Below are 14,761 nucleotides of genomic sequence, written 5' to 3'. Positions count from 1 at the left end.
CAGATCCAATCAAACAGTGACATCATTATCCCGATCCAATGATGCCTCCAATCAAACAGAGGCATCGTTATTCCGATCCAAAGACTAGACTATGATTTTAGAAAATTTTAACTCTAATAGTGATAAAAGTTCTGTATTAAAATGAAATTTATAAAACAAATTTAAAAATTTTAAGGAAATTAAACAAAAAGAAAAAAAATTTTGAAGTCAGCAAAATACCACCGACCGTTACAAACGTGCTTGCCGATTTGCTTTTGTTAAAAAAATTTAAAAGCTGAAAATTTTAAGGAAATTAAACAAGAAAAAATTGAAGGCAACAAATTACCACGGATAGTTACAAACGTGGGGTTTTTTTTTTCCTTATTTTTTATTTGTAATTTCTTAAAAAGAAAAAACTGATTTTGTTTATTTACTATTTTAGCCTTTTAATATCATTTTCATTTTTTAAACAATTCAATGAATAACGTACATAATAGGAGTTTCAAAAATTTAAGAATCATTCCCAACAATTTGGTTTATATAATAGATACCAATGTCAAATAAAATTATGATATCATCTATAATCTCTTATCTTAATGGACGGTGAAAAAAAACAAAGAAAGAAGAAGATTAACATTGGCCAATTGGGTTATATCCTGGAATAGAGACCCCCAGAACCCGGAGTATACCATACCCAGATTCAGGCTTGGAATTGCAGACGAAGCAAATCTTCTCTTACTATTTCTCGCTCTGCTCAAAGTTGGTCGCTAATACTACTTGGCTTGCGTTTTGATCTGAGAAGTAAGTTCCTCTTCTTTCCCGATCAAGATTTTAGAATCTCCTTGTTTCTGTTTGTTTTATAGAACCAATCTCTGTGTCTTTTATTTTTAGTCTTCATCAGTTGGAGTTTTTGATTTTTGTACCCTTTCGTATTATGGGCAACAAAATTTGAAGGAAATTATATAAAGAATAAAAGAAATCTAAAATTAAGCTGTATTCTGTAATCCTGTGGTTTCATGTAGATAATGATTTGATATTATCTCAAACTCATATAATTTTGTTTGGTTACTGCTGCATTTAGGTCCCTGTTGTATTTCTTTCGTGGGTCTTCACTCATTTGTTGCCAAAAGGAAGTGTTGTTTTAGCAGAGCACACCTCGTTCTCTGCAAACTTTAGCACCATTGCTGTTCAACGCTTGCAGAAGCTACCTTCCAGTAGCAGCAAGTAACACGTACTTGTGTGATGGCCACGCATTTAACTTCCTTGACAATGAATTTTCGTCTAGTCTCTATTGAGCTTACAGAATTATAATACTTGTTATCTAAGTTTCAGTTCTCTGTTTTGGAATTTTGTCCCTCCTGTGTTAACTATGCCAGTGGTTTTGTGCAGGACTTGGTTTTTCTGAAATAACTAGTTGGAGATAAGGATTGATAGCATATAATGCTTGATTTGTTTCTGTCGGAGCCCAATTGGAAAGAAGATGACTCTGCTGAGATGAGAGTGTCTCTCTTGAACAAATTGGAATCTGTTATTTGGTCGTTGATGGCTTCTGGAGGTCGATCAGAGGCTAGACTATGGCTTTGCAACACTATAGCTGGCATAAGTTCTATCACTCATCATCATCAACGTGAGTTATTTATTGACTTGTTGAGATCTAAGCCGCTGAAGAAGCGCTTAGCAACTCAGCTCCTGCACATGATATTTGATAATAGGCCACAAAAGGCAGGGTCTGTCATAGCCAAGAGAAGTTATGCGCTTAGGAAATTTTTTCAAGGTAAGTACTTTTACATTTGACACATTCAGTTAATATTCCAACTATGGAATTTTGTTCCTCCTCTCTTTGTTCATTAACTATGAATTTCATTGTTTTCAGGCTAGTTTTTCTTGCTCGTATTGTTTTTGTTCCCATAGGCTTTTAGTTCCCTTATGATGGATGTTTATCATTGTGTGCATACTAGTGGGCATGTAAATATGTAGTATGGTTCCAACAAGGAGTTTTTGGATTTCTGATCATGACATGACATAATTGTTCAAAACCGCAGGAAACCCAACACGAATATCTCAGTGGTTTTCCAAAACTGGTTCTGGATTGAGGCAGGGACAAGGTTCTAATGCGTTATCCCAATTTGCTTTTGTTAATCGAGATAATTGTTGGGAGGAGCTTGAGTGGAAGGGAAAACATGGGCAGTCACCGGCGGTAGTTGCTACAAAACCCCATTACTTTCTTGATTTGGACGTCCAGCAAACCGTAGAGAATTTCCTTGAAAATGTGCCTGAATTTTGGTCATCCAATGAGTTTTCTGAGTCACTTAAAGGTGGAGAAATTTTGATCATTGATAGAAACTTTTTTGTTCTATATTTTCTGGATTTGATGTACAAAGAAGATGCCAGAGATGTATGGGAAGTTACGAATGAGTTCCTGGAGGAGGAGCGCTTTTCTTCCCTGTGTAAACATCTTCTTATTACTCTTGAGGAGTCAGACTTATGTGATTTTCTTAAAATGCTTCATAAACATGTCAAGCCTACAGTAGAATGCAAAGATCCTATGGACTCCTCTTATTTGTTTGAAGTTGTAGTATCTAGGTGCAGTAATTGTGGGTGCTTTGATCAGATATTACTGTTAAATGCAGTTTTTAACTATGGACGCCAGCTTCTACGACTCTTACGAGATGAAGGAGCGCCCGAGGATCAAGCAAGATTACAAGATACTGTGTCCGAGATTTGTGCAATCCCAGGCAGTGAAAATAGCATGGCACCAATAATTAAAGGGGGTTCTAAACTGAAGACTATAGAAGCATTTAAATTGATGGGGCTTCAGTCATGGGTCCTCTTTTTTAGTTTATCAGAAAAATGCCAGACTCCTCAGTCTTGGGAATCATTATTTTTTGATAATGAAATAAGTTTTCGAAAGTATGATAAATATTCATTTATTCATGATGATGAAGTTGCTGAAGAAGGTGGTTCTGATTTGGATTATAGAGGGTCCAAAAAAGTTAAGCGAAGGAAAAAGACTAGTAGTAGAAGGAAAAGAAGAAGGCACTTTGATCATGATGACAATGAGTTGCTGGATTTCGATGCTACAAATAATAGGCTGGATTTGCATTCTAGTGTGGGAAGCTGGTTGCTCTCACTTGATGGGTATTCTGCATCATGGAACAGTGTAAGTATCTCACATATTCTTTTTTTTTTTCCTTTGGTCTGAAGTTTATTGGAGACTCATATATCTTCTGTATTGAATATTTGGCCTCTTTACATTTCAGAGCAATTAGTTTGTTTCGCTGCACTTATTTGAACTCTTCTGCTGTGATTGGTGTTTTCCTCTTTTACATGATCAATGTCCGTAGAATAATCACGTTGCAAGCTTTTTGTCCCGTAACACAGGAAAAAGCTTACCATAGTCTTGAGATAGATAAATATACTTGAATATGTGTAAAGGACTCATACTGCACAATGTGCTAAAGGGTATATCAGTTTGTTTATCAAATGGTTGAATTTTCTTGATTCTTGATTTCATATTGTACTATTGTAGGGCAGTGATTTTGTCTCTTACTTATGGTTTTGGTTAACCTTTGCATCATTCACACAGCTTAGTGATAAAATGCTTTGTTCATAAATTTTCTGCAATACTGGTTCATTTTATTTGCATACTTTAACTATTAATTTTGTGGATTTCTTATTCACTGTTGTTCTGTACATTGTTTCCCACTTATAGTGAAGTTCTGTTTCCTATAAAAAAGGCTCATAGTGAAGTTTGATTCCTATAAAAGGGAAAGAAATTTTAGCCATCAAGTTTTCTCTAACATGCTAGCTTTCTGGTCATCCTTTTACTTCAATAATTGTTTCTAATGTAGTATAAGGAACTTGTTACATCTTTCTTACTTTTGTAACTAGTCTTTCTATTTCTCTTCAAAAAAGAGAAAAAAATTCTGATAATTTTTCTTTTTGAAGGCGGATTTACCCGAATATCTTTCCAAGTATTGCTTGTCTACATGGATGAAGTGGGCATTAGCACAGTGGGATCAGTGAGCTTCATTGGTTCGGTCCATATTCTTCTCCAATGCCCGGGAAGCTGTGAATATAAGCAGTTTGGATTGCCTGATATATTGTGTTTGCAATTGGAAGGTGTGCAAAATACCTCATTTGGAGCACATATGGCTCGGACTAGGCTTTAACTGTTTGTTCCTAACGTGAATGCTACAAAGACAATGATCTTCTTGGTATGAATGCTCTCAAATTTTTGTTTGTCTTCACCTGAGCCTTTGACAAATCCTTTTTGATCAAGATATCACCACTGATTAACTCTCATAGACATTAGATCTATATCCATACATCTCTATTGTAATTTGTAATAGGGTTTCAGACCTCTGCCATTAATTGAAATATATTGAGGATACTGATTTGAGCAATGGTGATCACTTGTTTTAGTTACCTTCTGCAATTCTGCCTCTATCTTATCCTATTTCTTTTTATAGGAAGAATGATGATATCATTTGGGTTATCGGGTATATACTTTTTTTCTAAATGAAACTAAATCACAAACAAGAATCACCATAGATATCAAAATACAAATACACTTGTCGAGGGAAATTGTTGAACCACTCACAGTTCTGTTGGCAGTTTTATCCTCATTTAGGTAAAGTTTGTTAAACCACATGGAGTCCCTGTTCTGTTTTGTTTTTTTTTTTTTTTTTTTTTTGAACATAGAAAACCACACAGTTCCTAGTTGCTTGATACACATATCATTTTTGTAATTTTTTTTTCTTTCTGGATAGCATTTTTGTTATTTTTATTTTTTATTTTGTTATAAGGAGGCCAGAAAAAGGCCTAGAACAAAAAATCAAATAGTAGATCTAGCAGAGTGCCTAGCAATAGAGAAATGCCAAGGGGGATTTTTGTAAAATTTTGAAGTCCTAGCTTTACCCCTCTTTTCAAGAAAAAAGGAGGAAAAAAAAAACTCTTAGCCTCCATCTTCTTCTTCCTCGGTGACTGGTGTAGCAGTGAGGAGCCCTGAGATGTAACGTCGAGCATCCACGAGGCTGTTGTAGGGGAAGGGGTTGCCAGCAGGTGGATTATGTACTCTTTGTCGAGAGATTATTCAGAGCACCGCCGTGCACTTGCACCAACATCAATGAATGGTTAGATTGCATTAAATACACTTTTTGTTTATTAAAAATAAAGTTGATAATAAATATCAAAGGTTGAGATTATTTTATAAGGGTTGGGTCACTTGCACCGTCGGTGCATAGAATAATTTCCACTCTTTGTCACTCTCTCTCTTTCTTACTATAACATATGGGACCTATACTTGTGATTTTCGCCTCAGGCGTTTAAAATTTTAGGACTTTAGGTCCAAACCCGTAGGGAATTTATCAAAAATGCTCTAAGTAAACTAATGCTAAAAAAGAAGGATAATGTATTGTAACTGTAGCATTTATAGTTGGCTGACAGTTCATGGGAGAGCTTTTAATGAGGACCACTAAAATGATAACTTTCTTGTGAGACTCACTTTTCGATCATATTTTACAAATCAACCGTTATATACTTAGATATTTATGTGTAGATCATTTTTGCAACTTTTCAACTAAATTGAAAATCGTTAAGGCATTCATAATCGTACTTTATCATTTATGAACATGAACGGTTTAGGTTTGACAGATTTGGTTTGTTCATTGATTTGATCTAATTCAGTACCTTAATGATTAGTAATTTGGAAAAAAAAAAATTTAGAAGTGATCTACTTATGCATGCATAAACATTTAATATTTGATTTGCTGTAATGTAATCTAAAACTGGTCTCCCAAACTGTTGATTAGACTACCCTCATTCCAGTCTTCATTTTAGGGGTCCTCAATAAAAGGTCTCACGATGGTTCATATCTTTGAAAGGTGGTGGTTTGTACTTTGTACAAGCTAAATTTACTGATTTGGACAACCATCACATATACAAAAACCAAATTTGAATCAGACCCCATTGATGAAGTCCTCCCCAAAGCCATGCAAAATCACTTTGATCGAAATCAAAAGGCTTCGATGGAAACTTATTCAGGCCACACTCGAGCCATGCCATAAAACAAACTTCCCCAATGAACATGTTGACAAGTTCGAAACAATGAGAAAATATCTTAAAAAGGCTCCCCAAGTTACTCATGGATTGATGAGGAAGTTTTCAAAATTCATTTTTGGATTTCTGTTGTTTTTCTTTATCTTAAGGATTGAGGATTTGAATTTAAAATCTTATACGCCATTCTAGAGAGAAATAGTATCATGTTCAAGGAAAACTGAATTGGGAGAGAATTGAGTCGTACTTTCATTGATAATAGGGACCTCTTTATATAGAGGATTACAAGACATAGAATCAGAGTTGTACAAGGAAAGATAATCGTACAATATTTAATCAGATATCTATGAATATCTCTGAGAATATCTCTAATTCAAAACCCTATTACAACTAGGTCAAGTAACCTAGAGTTTGGGCCAGACACATATTCTGGATTTACTCGAACACTCCCCCTTGTGTCGCCCAAACGTGGTGCTCCTCTCGTTGCCTCATTAAAAACCTTGCCTAGTAACAAAAACCCTGTGGGACAAAAATAACCTCGGTCGAAGGGGAAAAAGTGCACAACACACCCTTCACGTTTCGAGACCATACATGTAGACATCTCCCCCTAATGTCTGCATCTGCCCCTGATGACTACGGTCATCGGAGTTCAGATAACTTCCGCAAACGATGTTACCAATATGTTTCTCGAAAGTGGAATTTAGGCACTGACTTAGTGAGCAAGTCTGTCACACTGTCCTCAGATCGAATCTAGTTTACTTTGATCTTAAGGAGAGTCTGTTGTTGCTGATTATGCTTGGTGCTGTCGCTTTTGATGTAGCCTTGCTTCATTCGTTCAAAACAAGCAGCATAATCCTAAATGCTCGTAGGCTCATATGTGGTAGACTTCAAACCATAATTGTTCGAACATGCGTAATTATGGATCCAATCCATATACATTCATGAACCACTTCGTGAAGAGCAATAATCTTTGCATTGTTCGAAGATATAGCGACTAGGGTCTGTTCTATAGACCTCCAAGATATCGCGGTCTTACCCATGGTGAACACTTAACCAGTTTGGGAATGACCTTTGTGTGGGTCAGAGAGATACCCAACATCAGCAAATCCTTCCAAAACACATGTCTTTTTGGGATGGGGATAGAGGACGCAGGCCAGTGTTGGCGGCGTTCCTGGTGTGTGATGGGTCTGAATTCATCGTCTCTCTATAGGGATAGAACAAGCTCATATCAATCGTACATCTCAAGTACCGAAAGATATCTTTTACACCAATCCAATGACGTCGCGTTGGCGCAAAGCTATATCTAGCTAACAAGTCCACAACATATGAGATGTTCGATCTTATGCATTGAGCTAAGTACAATAATGTGCCTATTGTACTTATGTAGGGCACTTCTGCCTCTAGCACATCTTCGCCATCATCCTTCGGACGAAGAGGATCATTTTCAGGATCAAGACTACGGACAATCATGGGGGTGCTTGAAGGCTTGACCTTGTCAAAATGCCTAAGCATCTATCAACACATTACTCAATTCTAAACCGAGACATAATCTTGTTCTCCCAAAATCCTTCATCTCAAAATCGGATTTCAAATGTTCAGCGGTTTCCTTAACTCTTTAAGGGCTTCCAATGAAGACATGTCCAACATGAACCGCGATAGAATATGAAACTTGTTATGGAAACGCATGGGTGTATCCCTTCCAAATCAAGTAGTCACTTTAGTGAGCGTTTCAACCTCATTGTAAAGCGCGCTCCGTGGTCTAGAGCCACTTGACTTGGGTAAATGAAGTTCAGTTATTTGGAAACTACCACACTGACAAGGTAGTGGAGTGCAATGACATCCATTACGAGAGAATATGTCTCATCGTATTCGATTCCAGGGCGTTTTTTGAGAAGCCTTGCGCCATAAGGCGAGATTACCGTCTCTTTTTCTCATCACGCTTTCTAACGAAGACCCATTAGTCAAAAGGTTTTATGTCAGGAGCTGTTGGCATCACTGGCTCAAAAACCTTCCTCTTCGTTAGAGAATCCAACTTAACTTGGATTGCATCTTTCCATTTAAGCCAAATCTTTCTACGTTGGCATTCTTTCATCAACGGAGTGTGGTTCGATATCATCAGACTCAACAAACTCATGCGCAACAAAATGTGCGATTATCATGATGGAGTTTCTATCCCACGTCTCATGTACACTAGTGTAATTTTCATAGAACTCTATATTCTCAAGAATAGGTTCTGACGTTGAGGTGTCCCCCAACGATAACCTTAATCCGGAAGATTCTCATGAGACGGATTTTGAGTGTTGATGATCAAAGGATTGAAATGTGCCAAAGTATCCTTCGAACCCACGGGCCCCCCACGCATCCTAGCTGAGGCCATGACCTATAATGGCAGAGTGTCACTCTCTTTGGCGTCGGCGCCATGCCTACCTCCGTGTAGGGTGGCACTACGTCCTCTCGTAGGGCATCCTTCCTTATAGGCATATTAGCGGCAGATATGTGTGATCTCGTCACTTTAACAGGGATCGAGATGAGACATAGTGGGGACAGGCCACGACAATTCCTGTCGTTCCTGCTGAACATTAGTGTTCTTATCTCCCCCTAACGAAGGGAAGAATTTCTCATCAAAGTGACAATCCGCAAGACATGCGGTAAAGAGATCGCCTAGCAAGGGCTTTAAGTGGCGGACGATTGTTGGAATCTCAAATCCAACGTAGTTGCCCATATGTCTGTAAGGACCCATTATAGTGCGCTGTGGCGGCGCAATTGGCACATAAATGGCTCACTCAAATGTGCGTAAGTACGAAATACTTGTACCCAGTCACTAGCTGTAACACAGAGGTAGATTGAGTGGCGGTGGGTCGTAGACGAATTAGCATAGCTGCATGCGATATTGCATCACCCCAAGCGAATATAAGGAGATTGATGCGGATTACCAATGTCCTGACTATCATCGTAGTCGTTTCCGCGAGACCATTTGGGTGTGTACATGGGAATATGATGTCCAACATCAGTCCCATTGCAATAACCATCGAAAGTCTTCGATGTAAACTCTATAGCATTGTCAAGTCCAATTGACTGAATAGGATGATCTGGGGAGTGAGTCCGTTGTCATATGATATGTGCTAGGAGTGTAGTATAAGCAGCATTTACAGGTGGACAATGACACAACACGTGACCAGCGTGTTTGCGTGTCAACCAACATCATGAGATATTTAAATGTCCGCAAGTTGGTTGAATCAGTCCACAGAATCCCCACGGATTCTATGTAAGAACAGAATGAGTACTGTCATATCCTTTGCATAGGACGGTCTCAGTCCTAATTTCCCTAAAGAATGGGCTTTGTAAAACGAGCGAGAGGCCTTAGAAGCAACCAATGAGGATTTTGGTTGGGACTGAGCGTCTGAAACGTTATTTGAAGCAAAGTTGGTGATTGCAGCATCACCTGGGGGGCCATCACCATGATGGACGCCATCCATGGCGTCATGGATAGGGACTGTGCCAGCCCTAGGCTAGTGGTGGATGGCGGCGGTGCCAGAGGCAGCGTCGGCGGTTACACTTAGTCCAGGAATCAACTTTTGATTCATGCTTTGTTTCGCTCGAAATAATGGATGTCCGTGTGAAGTCTTTAGTAGACGGATCATCATATCATGACCAAGATGACCTATCTTATTGTGACAAAGCCAATATGTGTCTAAATCCAAGAGATCTTCTCTCATAACTTTATTGGATTTAATAGCTCGAATAGTGACATAGAGTCCACTAGAGAGACACATAAACTTCTCCAAGATGCGCCTTTGTTCACAATCATTAGAGGTATTGCAAAGGAACTCATTTCCGTTCTCTACATGCATTTTCACATGGAATCCGTTGGTTATTCATAGGTGCGATTTGCCCTAGGAGCGTAGAGAGTTTCTGTGACAGTAATCAAGGTGCCATTTGGCAAGGGGAACTTGGGTTATTCCATGTCCTTGAATTAATACTGATGACCCAGCCATCGTAGTCACAAAGTAATATGCTCAGAATCAAAACGGAGTCATAATGAAAAGAACTCAAAATTTTATTCATAAGCCAATGGAGTACATCATTGTCTCTTAACCATTAGGAGAGGAGAATCTAATCCAAATCCTAGCTAATGCAAAACAAAGGTAGTCGTTTGACTTCTTTCGGTAACTCCAAAATAAATATGACCAGGTGAGTAGAGAGATGTCGATGGAGCAAGGCTCGCTTAAGTACCACTTATCTCAAAACCTTCCTAGACATCATACTCATTTTGGATGAGCCTATGTGAAGAAAACTAAACCAATGGCATTTACTACAAAGTATATGGCAATTGCCTAGCTATTACATCTCTTGGAAAAATAAAGACTTAAACAGAATTGGCGATCTATTGATCCCAGCCAGATTTGAAGTCTTCAACCCTTCACTCTAGATCATCTTCTTGATCTTCTTGTTCCACATAGTGAGCTTCTCTTGCTTCACAATATGCTTTGCAGGCGGTGACAATTTCTTCACGAGCTTTACAAATGTGTGCCCAATGACCGGATACTCCACATCAAGAACATACATCTCTGTGCTCAGACTCCATTGATTAAGGCGCTCTGAAAGCGTCATAAGGATGGCTCTTAGTGTTGGTGGTGCCAACAACATGGCCAGAGGCGTTGCCTCCCTCTCTCTTTCCACGTTGACCTCTTCAGTTCTGTGTTCGCCTACTTTGGCAGTTATCTTCCTCATTAGAGCGAGAATATGAACCAGAACGTCCAGAATTGTCCATAGATTTAGGGTTTCGCTCTTGACGCCCTCCCTCAGGGGCGCAACTATAATTGGACTCCGGAATATGTTCTGTTCCCACGGGTCTCGAATTATAGTTCTTCACAAGGATGTTATCATGCTTTTCAGCGACATTTATAGCTCCAATGAGCTCATGAAACCTTGTGATCCGTCCTGCAGTAACATCGATTCGATAGTTCTTAGCAACCATCAATGCAGAGACGGGGAAGGTAGAGAGAGTCCTCTCAATCAACATCGCATCTGTGATATCTTTTCTATAGAATTCCATTAAGGATTTAATGCGAAGTGCTTCCGAGTTGTAGTCAACAACTGACTTGAAATCACAGAAGCGGAGGCTATGCCATCTCACTTCTAGTTCAGGAAGTAGGGAGTTACGGATGTTGCCAAATCTTTCTTCGAGTGGGACCCACAGCCTTCTGGGGTCTTCTTCATTCATATACTCGTACTGGAGCGAATCATTCATATGACGAGTCATTAGGATGATGGGTTTCGCCTTATTTGCCTCTAAGACTGCTCTATTTGCTTCCAAAGCTTGAGCTTGCTCAACAGTTAGCACGTCCTGGCTAGGCTCGAGAATCTTATCCAGGATTCCATCGGCCTTGAGATGCTGGCGGACATCACGAACCCACTTGTGATATCCAAAGCCAGTTGTTCCCAATGGAGCGAAGTCCAATTTGTTTAGGTTACTTGAACACATCACACATTATATGTCCCAATTTTCTAGGTAGAGTGTTAGACATGCACTTCAATTTTTTTTTTTTGTACAAAAGAGACCAAAGGCCCAAGCAAATACAAAAAGAGAGAACTAGTCTAGGTCTCTAGAGATTTTCCTAGGATAAGTGACACCAACAATATCATTTAAGACAACTTCAAAAACAATAACAGGAGTCCTCCTGAGGATGCAAATACCATGGGTATTGGTATTTTGGTAATGCTGGCTTTAGCTAGAACATTAGCTACCATGTTCTTTTCCTTGTGGATATGTAGAAATTGGATGGATTGGAGCAGTTGCTTGCAGTTTAAAACTTCAATTTTGATGATTTTTTTTATTACATCAACAACTTAATATACAACAATTAGTTTTTCGTAAGTCGAACTTTCAACCTTCCACTTACAAAGGAAAGATTAATGCCACTAGACCAAATGATATACTGAACACAATTTTGATTATTTAACGAACAATTCCCCAATTACAAAAACAAAAAAATAAATTCTAGGGATAATGACCATTTACACAATTTTGGGATTAATTAACCCCACTTACTCAAACACTCTAAGAGATTGCCCACTTACACAATACTTTATATATATTTTGCCCTAATACCCAATTAAGTATTTTTTTTATTACTTTTTATTTATTTTTAGGACAATTTTGCCCTCTCCTTTGTCTTTCATAGAGAGAGAAGTCATCGGAGACCTTGCCGGACTCCGGTCACTGCCGCAGGACTCTGGTCACCAGTGACCGGAATCCGGACACCGGTCGCCTGAATCCGGTCACCGGTCGCCGAAATTCGGTCATCGATCGCCGGAAGTTCTCAAAAAGCTCGTATGAGATCTCATAAATCACGGGAGAATAGTATTGTGCCCCAATAATATTATTATTGACCCCCAGTAGCCCCTAATAATATGATTATTGCCCGAGTAGAAACATTATTGGCCCCTAATAATATAATTATTACCCCCAGTAATATGATTATTGCCCCCAGTAGAAACATTATTGCCCCTCAATAATGTTATTATTATCAAGTCAATTTTGAAAAGTTTGCTGGGCAAGTCAAAAAATTACCAAACCAAGCATATAACAAGTATACAACAACATGTGTGTGTGTGAGAGAGAGAGAAAGAGTGAAGGCCGCAAGTCATGACTGATCACACAAACCCATGCGGTCATTATCAATATGAGGCACAGGTGTACCACATAGTTAAAAGATGCAAATATTTGCTGGCTTGGATTTTTGAGCCCTTGTAATTCCTTCTAATGCTAGCCCTTGTTCGTACAACATCTTATTGGACTGGTCATGGTGCGACTTTTTTCATATATCTCACAGTTCTATCTAGAACTAAGAAGAAGATGCCCAAATTTCGAATCTGTATATGTATCTATCTTCAATTTCGGGATCGTAACGTTCAAGTACTCTAATTCCTCTGATCAATTCTCTAATTACTGCACACCCAAGAATGATGGTGAGGCCAACAGCTTTTCCGTGTTTTCGGGTGACTTTAATCCAACGCGTAGATTGAATCTCAGAGATCGTCCATCCAACGGTGGAGATCTGCTCACCTTGTTCTATAAATAGGTGCATTCTGGAGAAAAACTGTTCACACCAAAGAAAAGAAATTTTCCCCAGCCATTCTCTCTCAAACTCTTTAGCCTTCCTCTCGAAACTCAAATCCTTTCTTCATCAATTTCAATCCTTCTCCTCCCGATCTTCTCTTCCATCTGGTAGATTCAATCTCTTCTTTTCTCTGAACTTTCAGATCTCCAACACCACTTCATCAACTTCAATCCTTCGAACAACAATCTCCCTCAAACACTCAACATCATCGTTCTTCAATTTTCACTTCCTCTCAACCCATCACCATGGAACCACGAACTCTGCAACTAATGGAGCTACAAACCCAGCAACAAATCGAGGATGGAGGAAACAACCAAGCAGCCGGGAGTAGTGCCAACACGGATTTCTGGCGAAGCCGTACCAGGTGGATTCCTACTCCAGATCAAATACGAATCCTCAAGGATCTTTACTACGACAAGGGAGTTAAGACCCCAACTACAGAGCATATTCACGAGATCTGTCTCCAGCTGCAACAGTATGGACAGGTTGAGGGCAAGAACATTTATTTTTGGTTCCAGAATGTCAGGGCTCGAGAGAAGCAGATGAAGAGGTGCAATCAGGCTGCTCAAGTGCCCGTGGGAACTAGTTCTACTGGTACTGGTGGATCCATTGATATTAATTTTGGGTCCACTAGTCCTACTGGTGCTGGTGGATCCATCGACATCAATTTTGGACCAGCTTGTGGATCCATTGACATCAATTTTGGGCCACGGGTCGACTGCAGTGTTGACCGGTATTCCTCCTCACCCTTCAACACTAATACTAGTACTTCCTCCTTTGGCACAAAAGGAGGACAAACTTTCATGGAACAGCGAAGGGAAGATCACCAGGAGATTGAAACTCTTCCTCTGTTCCCCATGCACGGTGAGGACGTCCTTGGTGGCCTGAAGACTACTTCCGAGGGAGGTAGCGCATATGATTACTATTTCGGTGGCTCAGGCGGTTACAACCGTGGATCTCCAGTTTCTCTTGAGCTCAGCCTCAACCCATCCGGAGCTACTGATTAGGCTTAGTATAGCGTAGTTCCAATTTTCTTTTTGTAATATTAAATCAATAAGATGGTGTGCATGTTTTCTTTTCTTTTTGTTTAACCAACAACAACACCAATGATCGAATCTTGGTCACCCAATACTATTTTCAAAACCATAAACAACTCTACTGCACACATCTTTCATAATGATGCAATAAAAACAATCACTCAAAAAGAATCCAACAATCAATTAAGTCGCATCGAGGTCTAGCTAGTATCCTCTGAGTCAAACCAAACACAAACAATTTCATCGATAGGATTAGGGATTTATAAAGCTAAACACATCCTGAGTTAGCTAGGAAAAACCCACGTCTTTAGAGTTACTCTTACAAATCTTATAAAATCTCAACCATTCCATCTAAAAACATTTGTACGTCCAACTTAAGAAGGCAAAATTTCTATCAATTCATACTCGTATCCACATTCGATACTTGCATAGGTCAACATCATGCCTTCAACCAAACACTTCAACATTCAAAAGAACCGCACTTCCATAAAACAATTCTCATTGACTCAACAGAGTTAAATCCGGAGGTTCCCATTCCTCAAAGATTGTAACTCGCGGTAACTG

General features: G+C 39.1%; 1 protein-coding gene across 4 annotated transcripts; it reads left to right on the top strand.

The window, feature by feature from the left end:
* Positions 1-556: 556 nt before the first annotated feature.
* LOC133745383 (uncharacterized) lies at positions 557-4,417 on the top strand. 4 transcript variants are annotated; one of them, XM_062173444.1, is made up of 5 exons: positions 557-780; positions 1,061-1,210; positions 1,369-1,753; positions 2,022-3,139; positions 3,928-4,417. In XM_062173444.1, the coding sequence occupies exons 3-5, from the start codon at positions 1,420-1,422 to the stop codon at positions 4,003-4,005; spliced, it is 1,530 nt and encodes a 509-aa protein (XP_062029428.1). In that variant the 5' UTR covers positions 557-780; positions 1,061-1,210; positions 1,369-1,419; the 3' UTR covers positions 4,006-4,417. The 4 variants fall into 4 exon arrangements, with proteins under 4 accessions (XP_062029428.1, XP_062029426.1, XP_062029427.1 ...); XM_062173442.1 differs by having other exon boundaries at positions 1,061-1,216; XM_062173443.1 differs by lacking the exon at positions 1,061-1,210.
* The last annotated feature ends 10,344 nt before the right edge of the window (positions 4,418-14,761 follow it).

Source organism: Rosa rugosa, chromosome 4 (assembly GCF_958449725.1).
Source record: "Rosa rugosa chromosome 4, drRosRugo1.1, whole genome shotgun sequence".
Classification (NCBI taxonomy): Eukaryota; Viridiplantae; Streptophyta; class Magnoliopsida; order Rosales; family Rosaceae; genus Rosa; species Rosa rugosa.
Note: the sequence above shows the minus strand (reverse complement) of the source record. Positions and strands in the feature narration are given on the sequence as shown.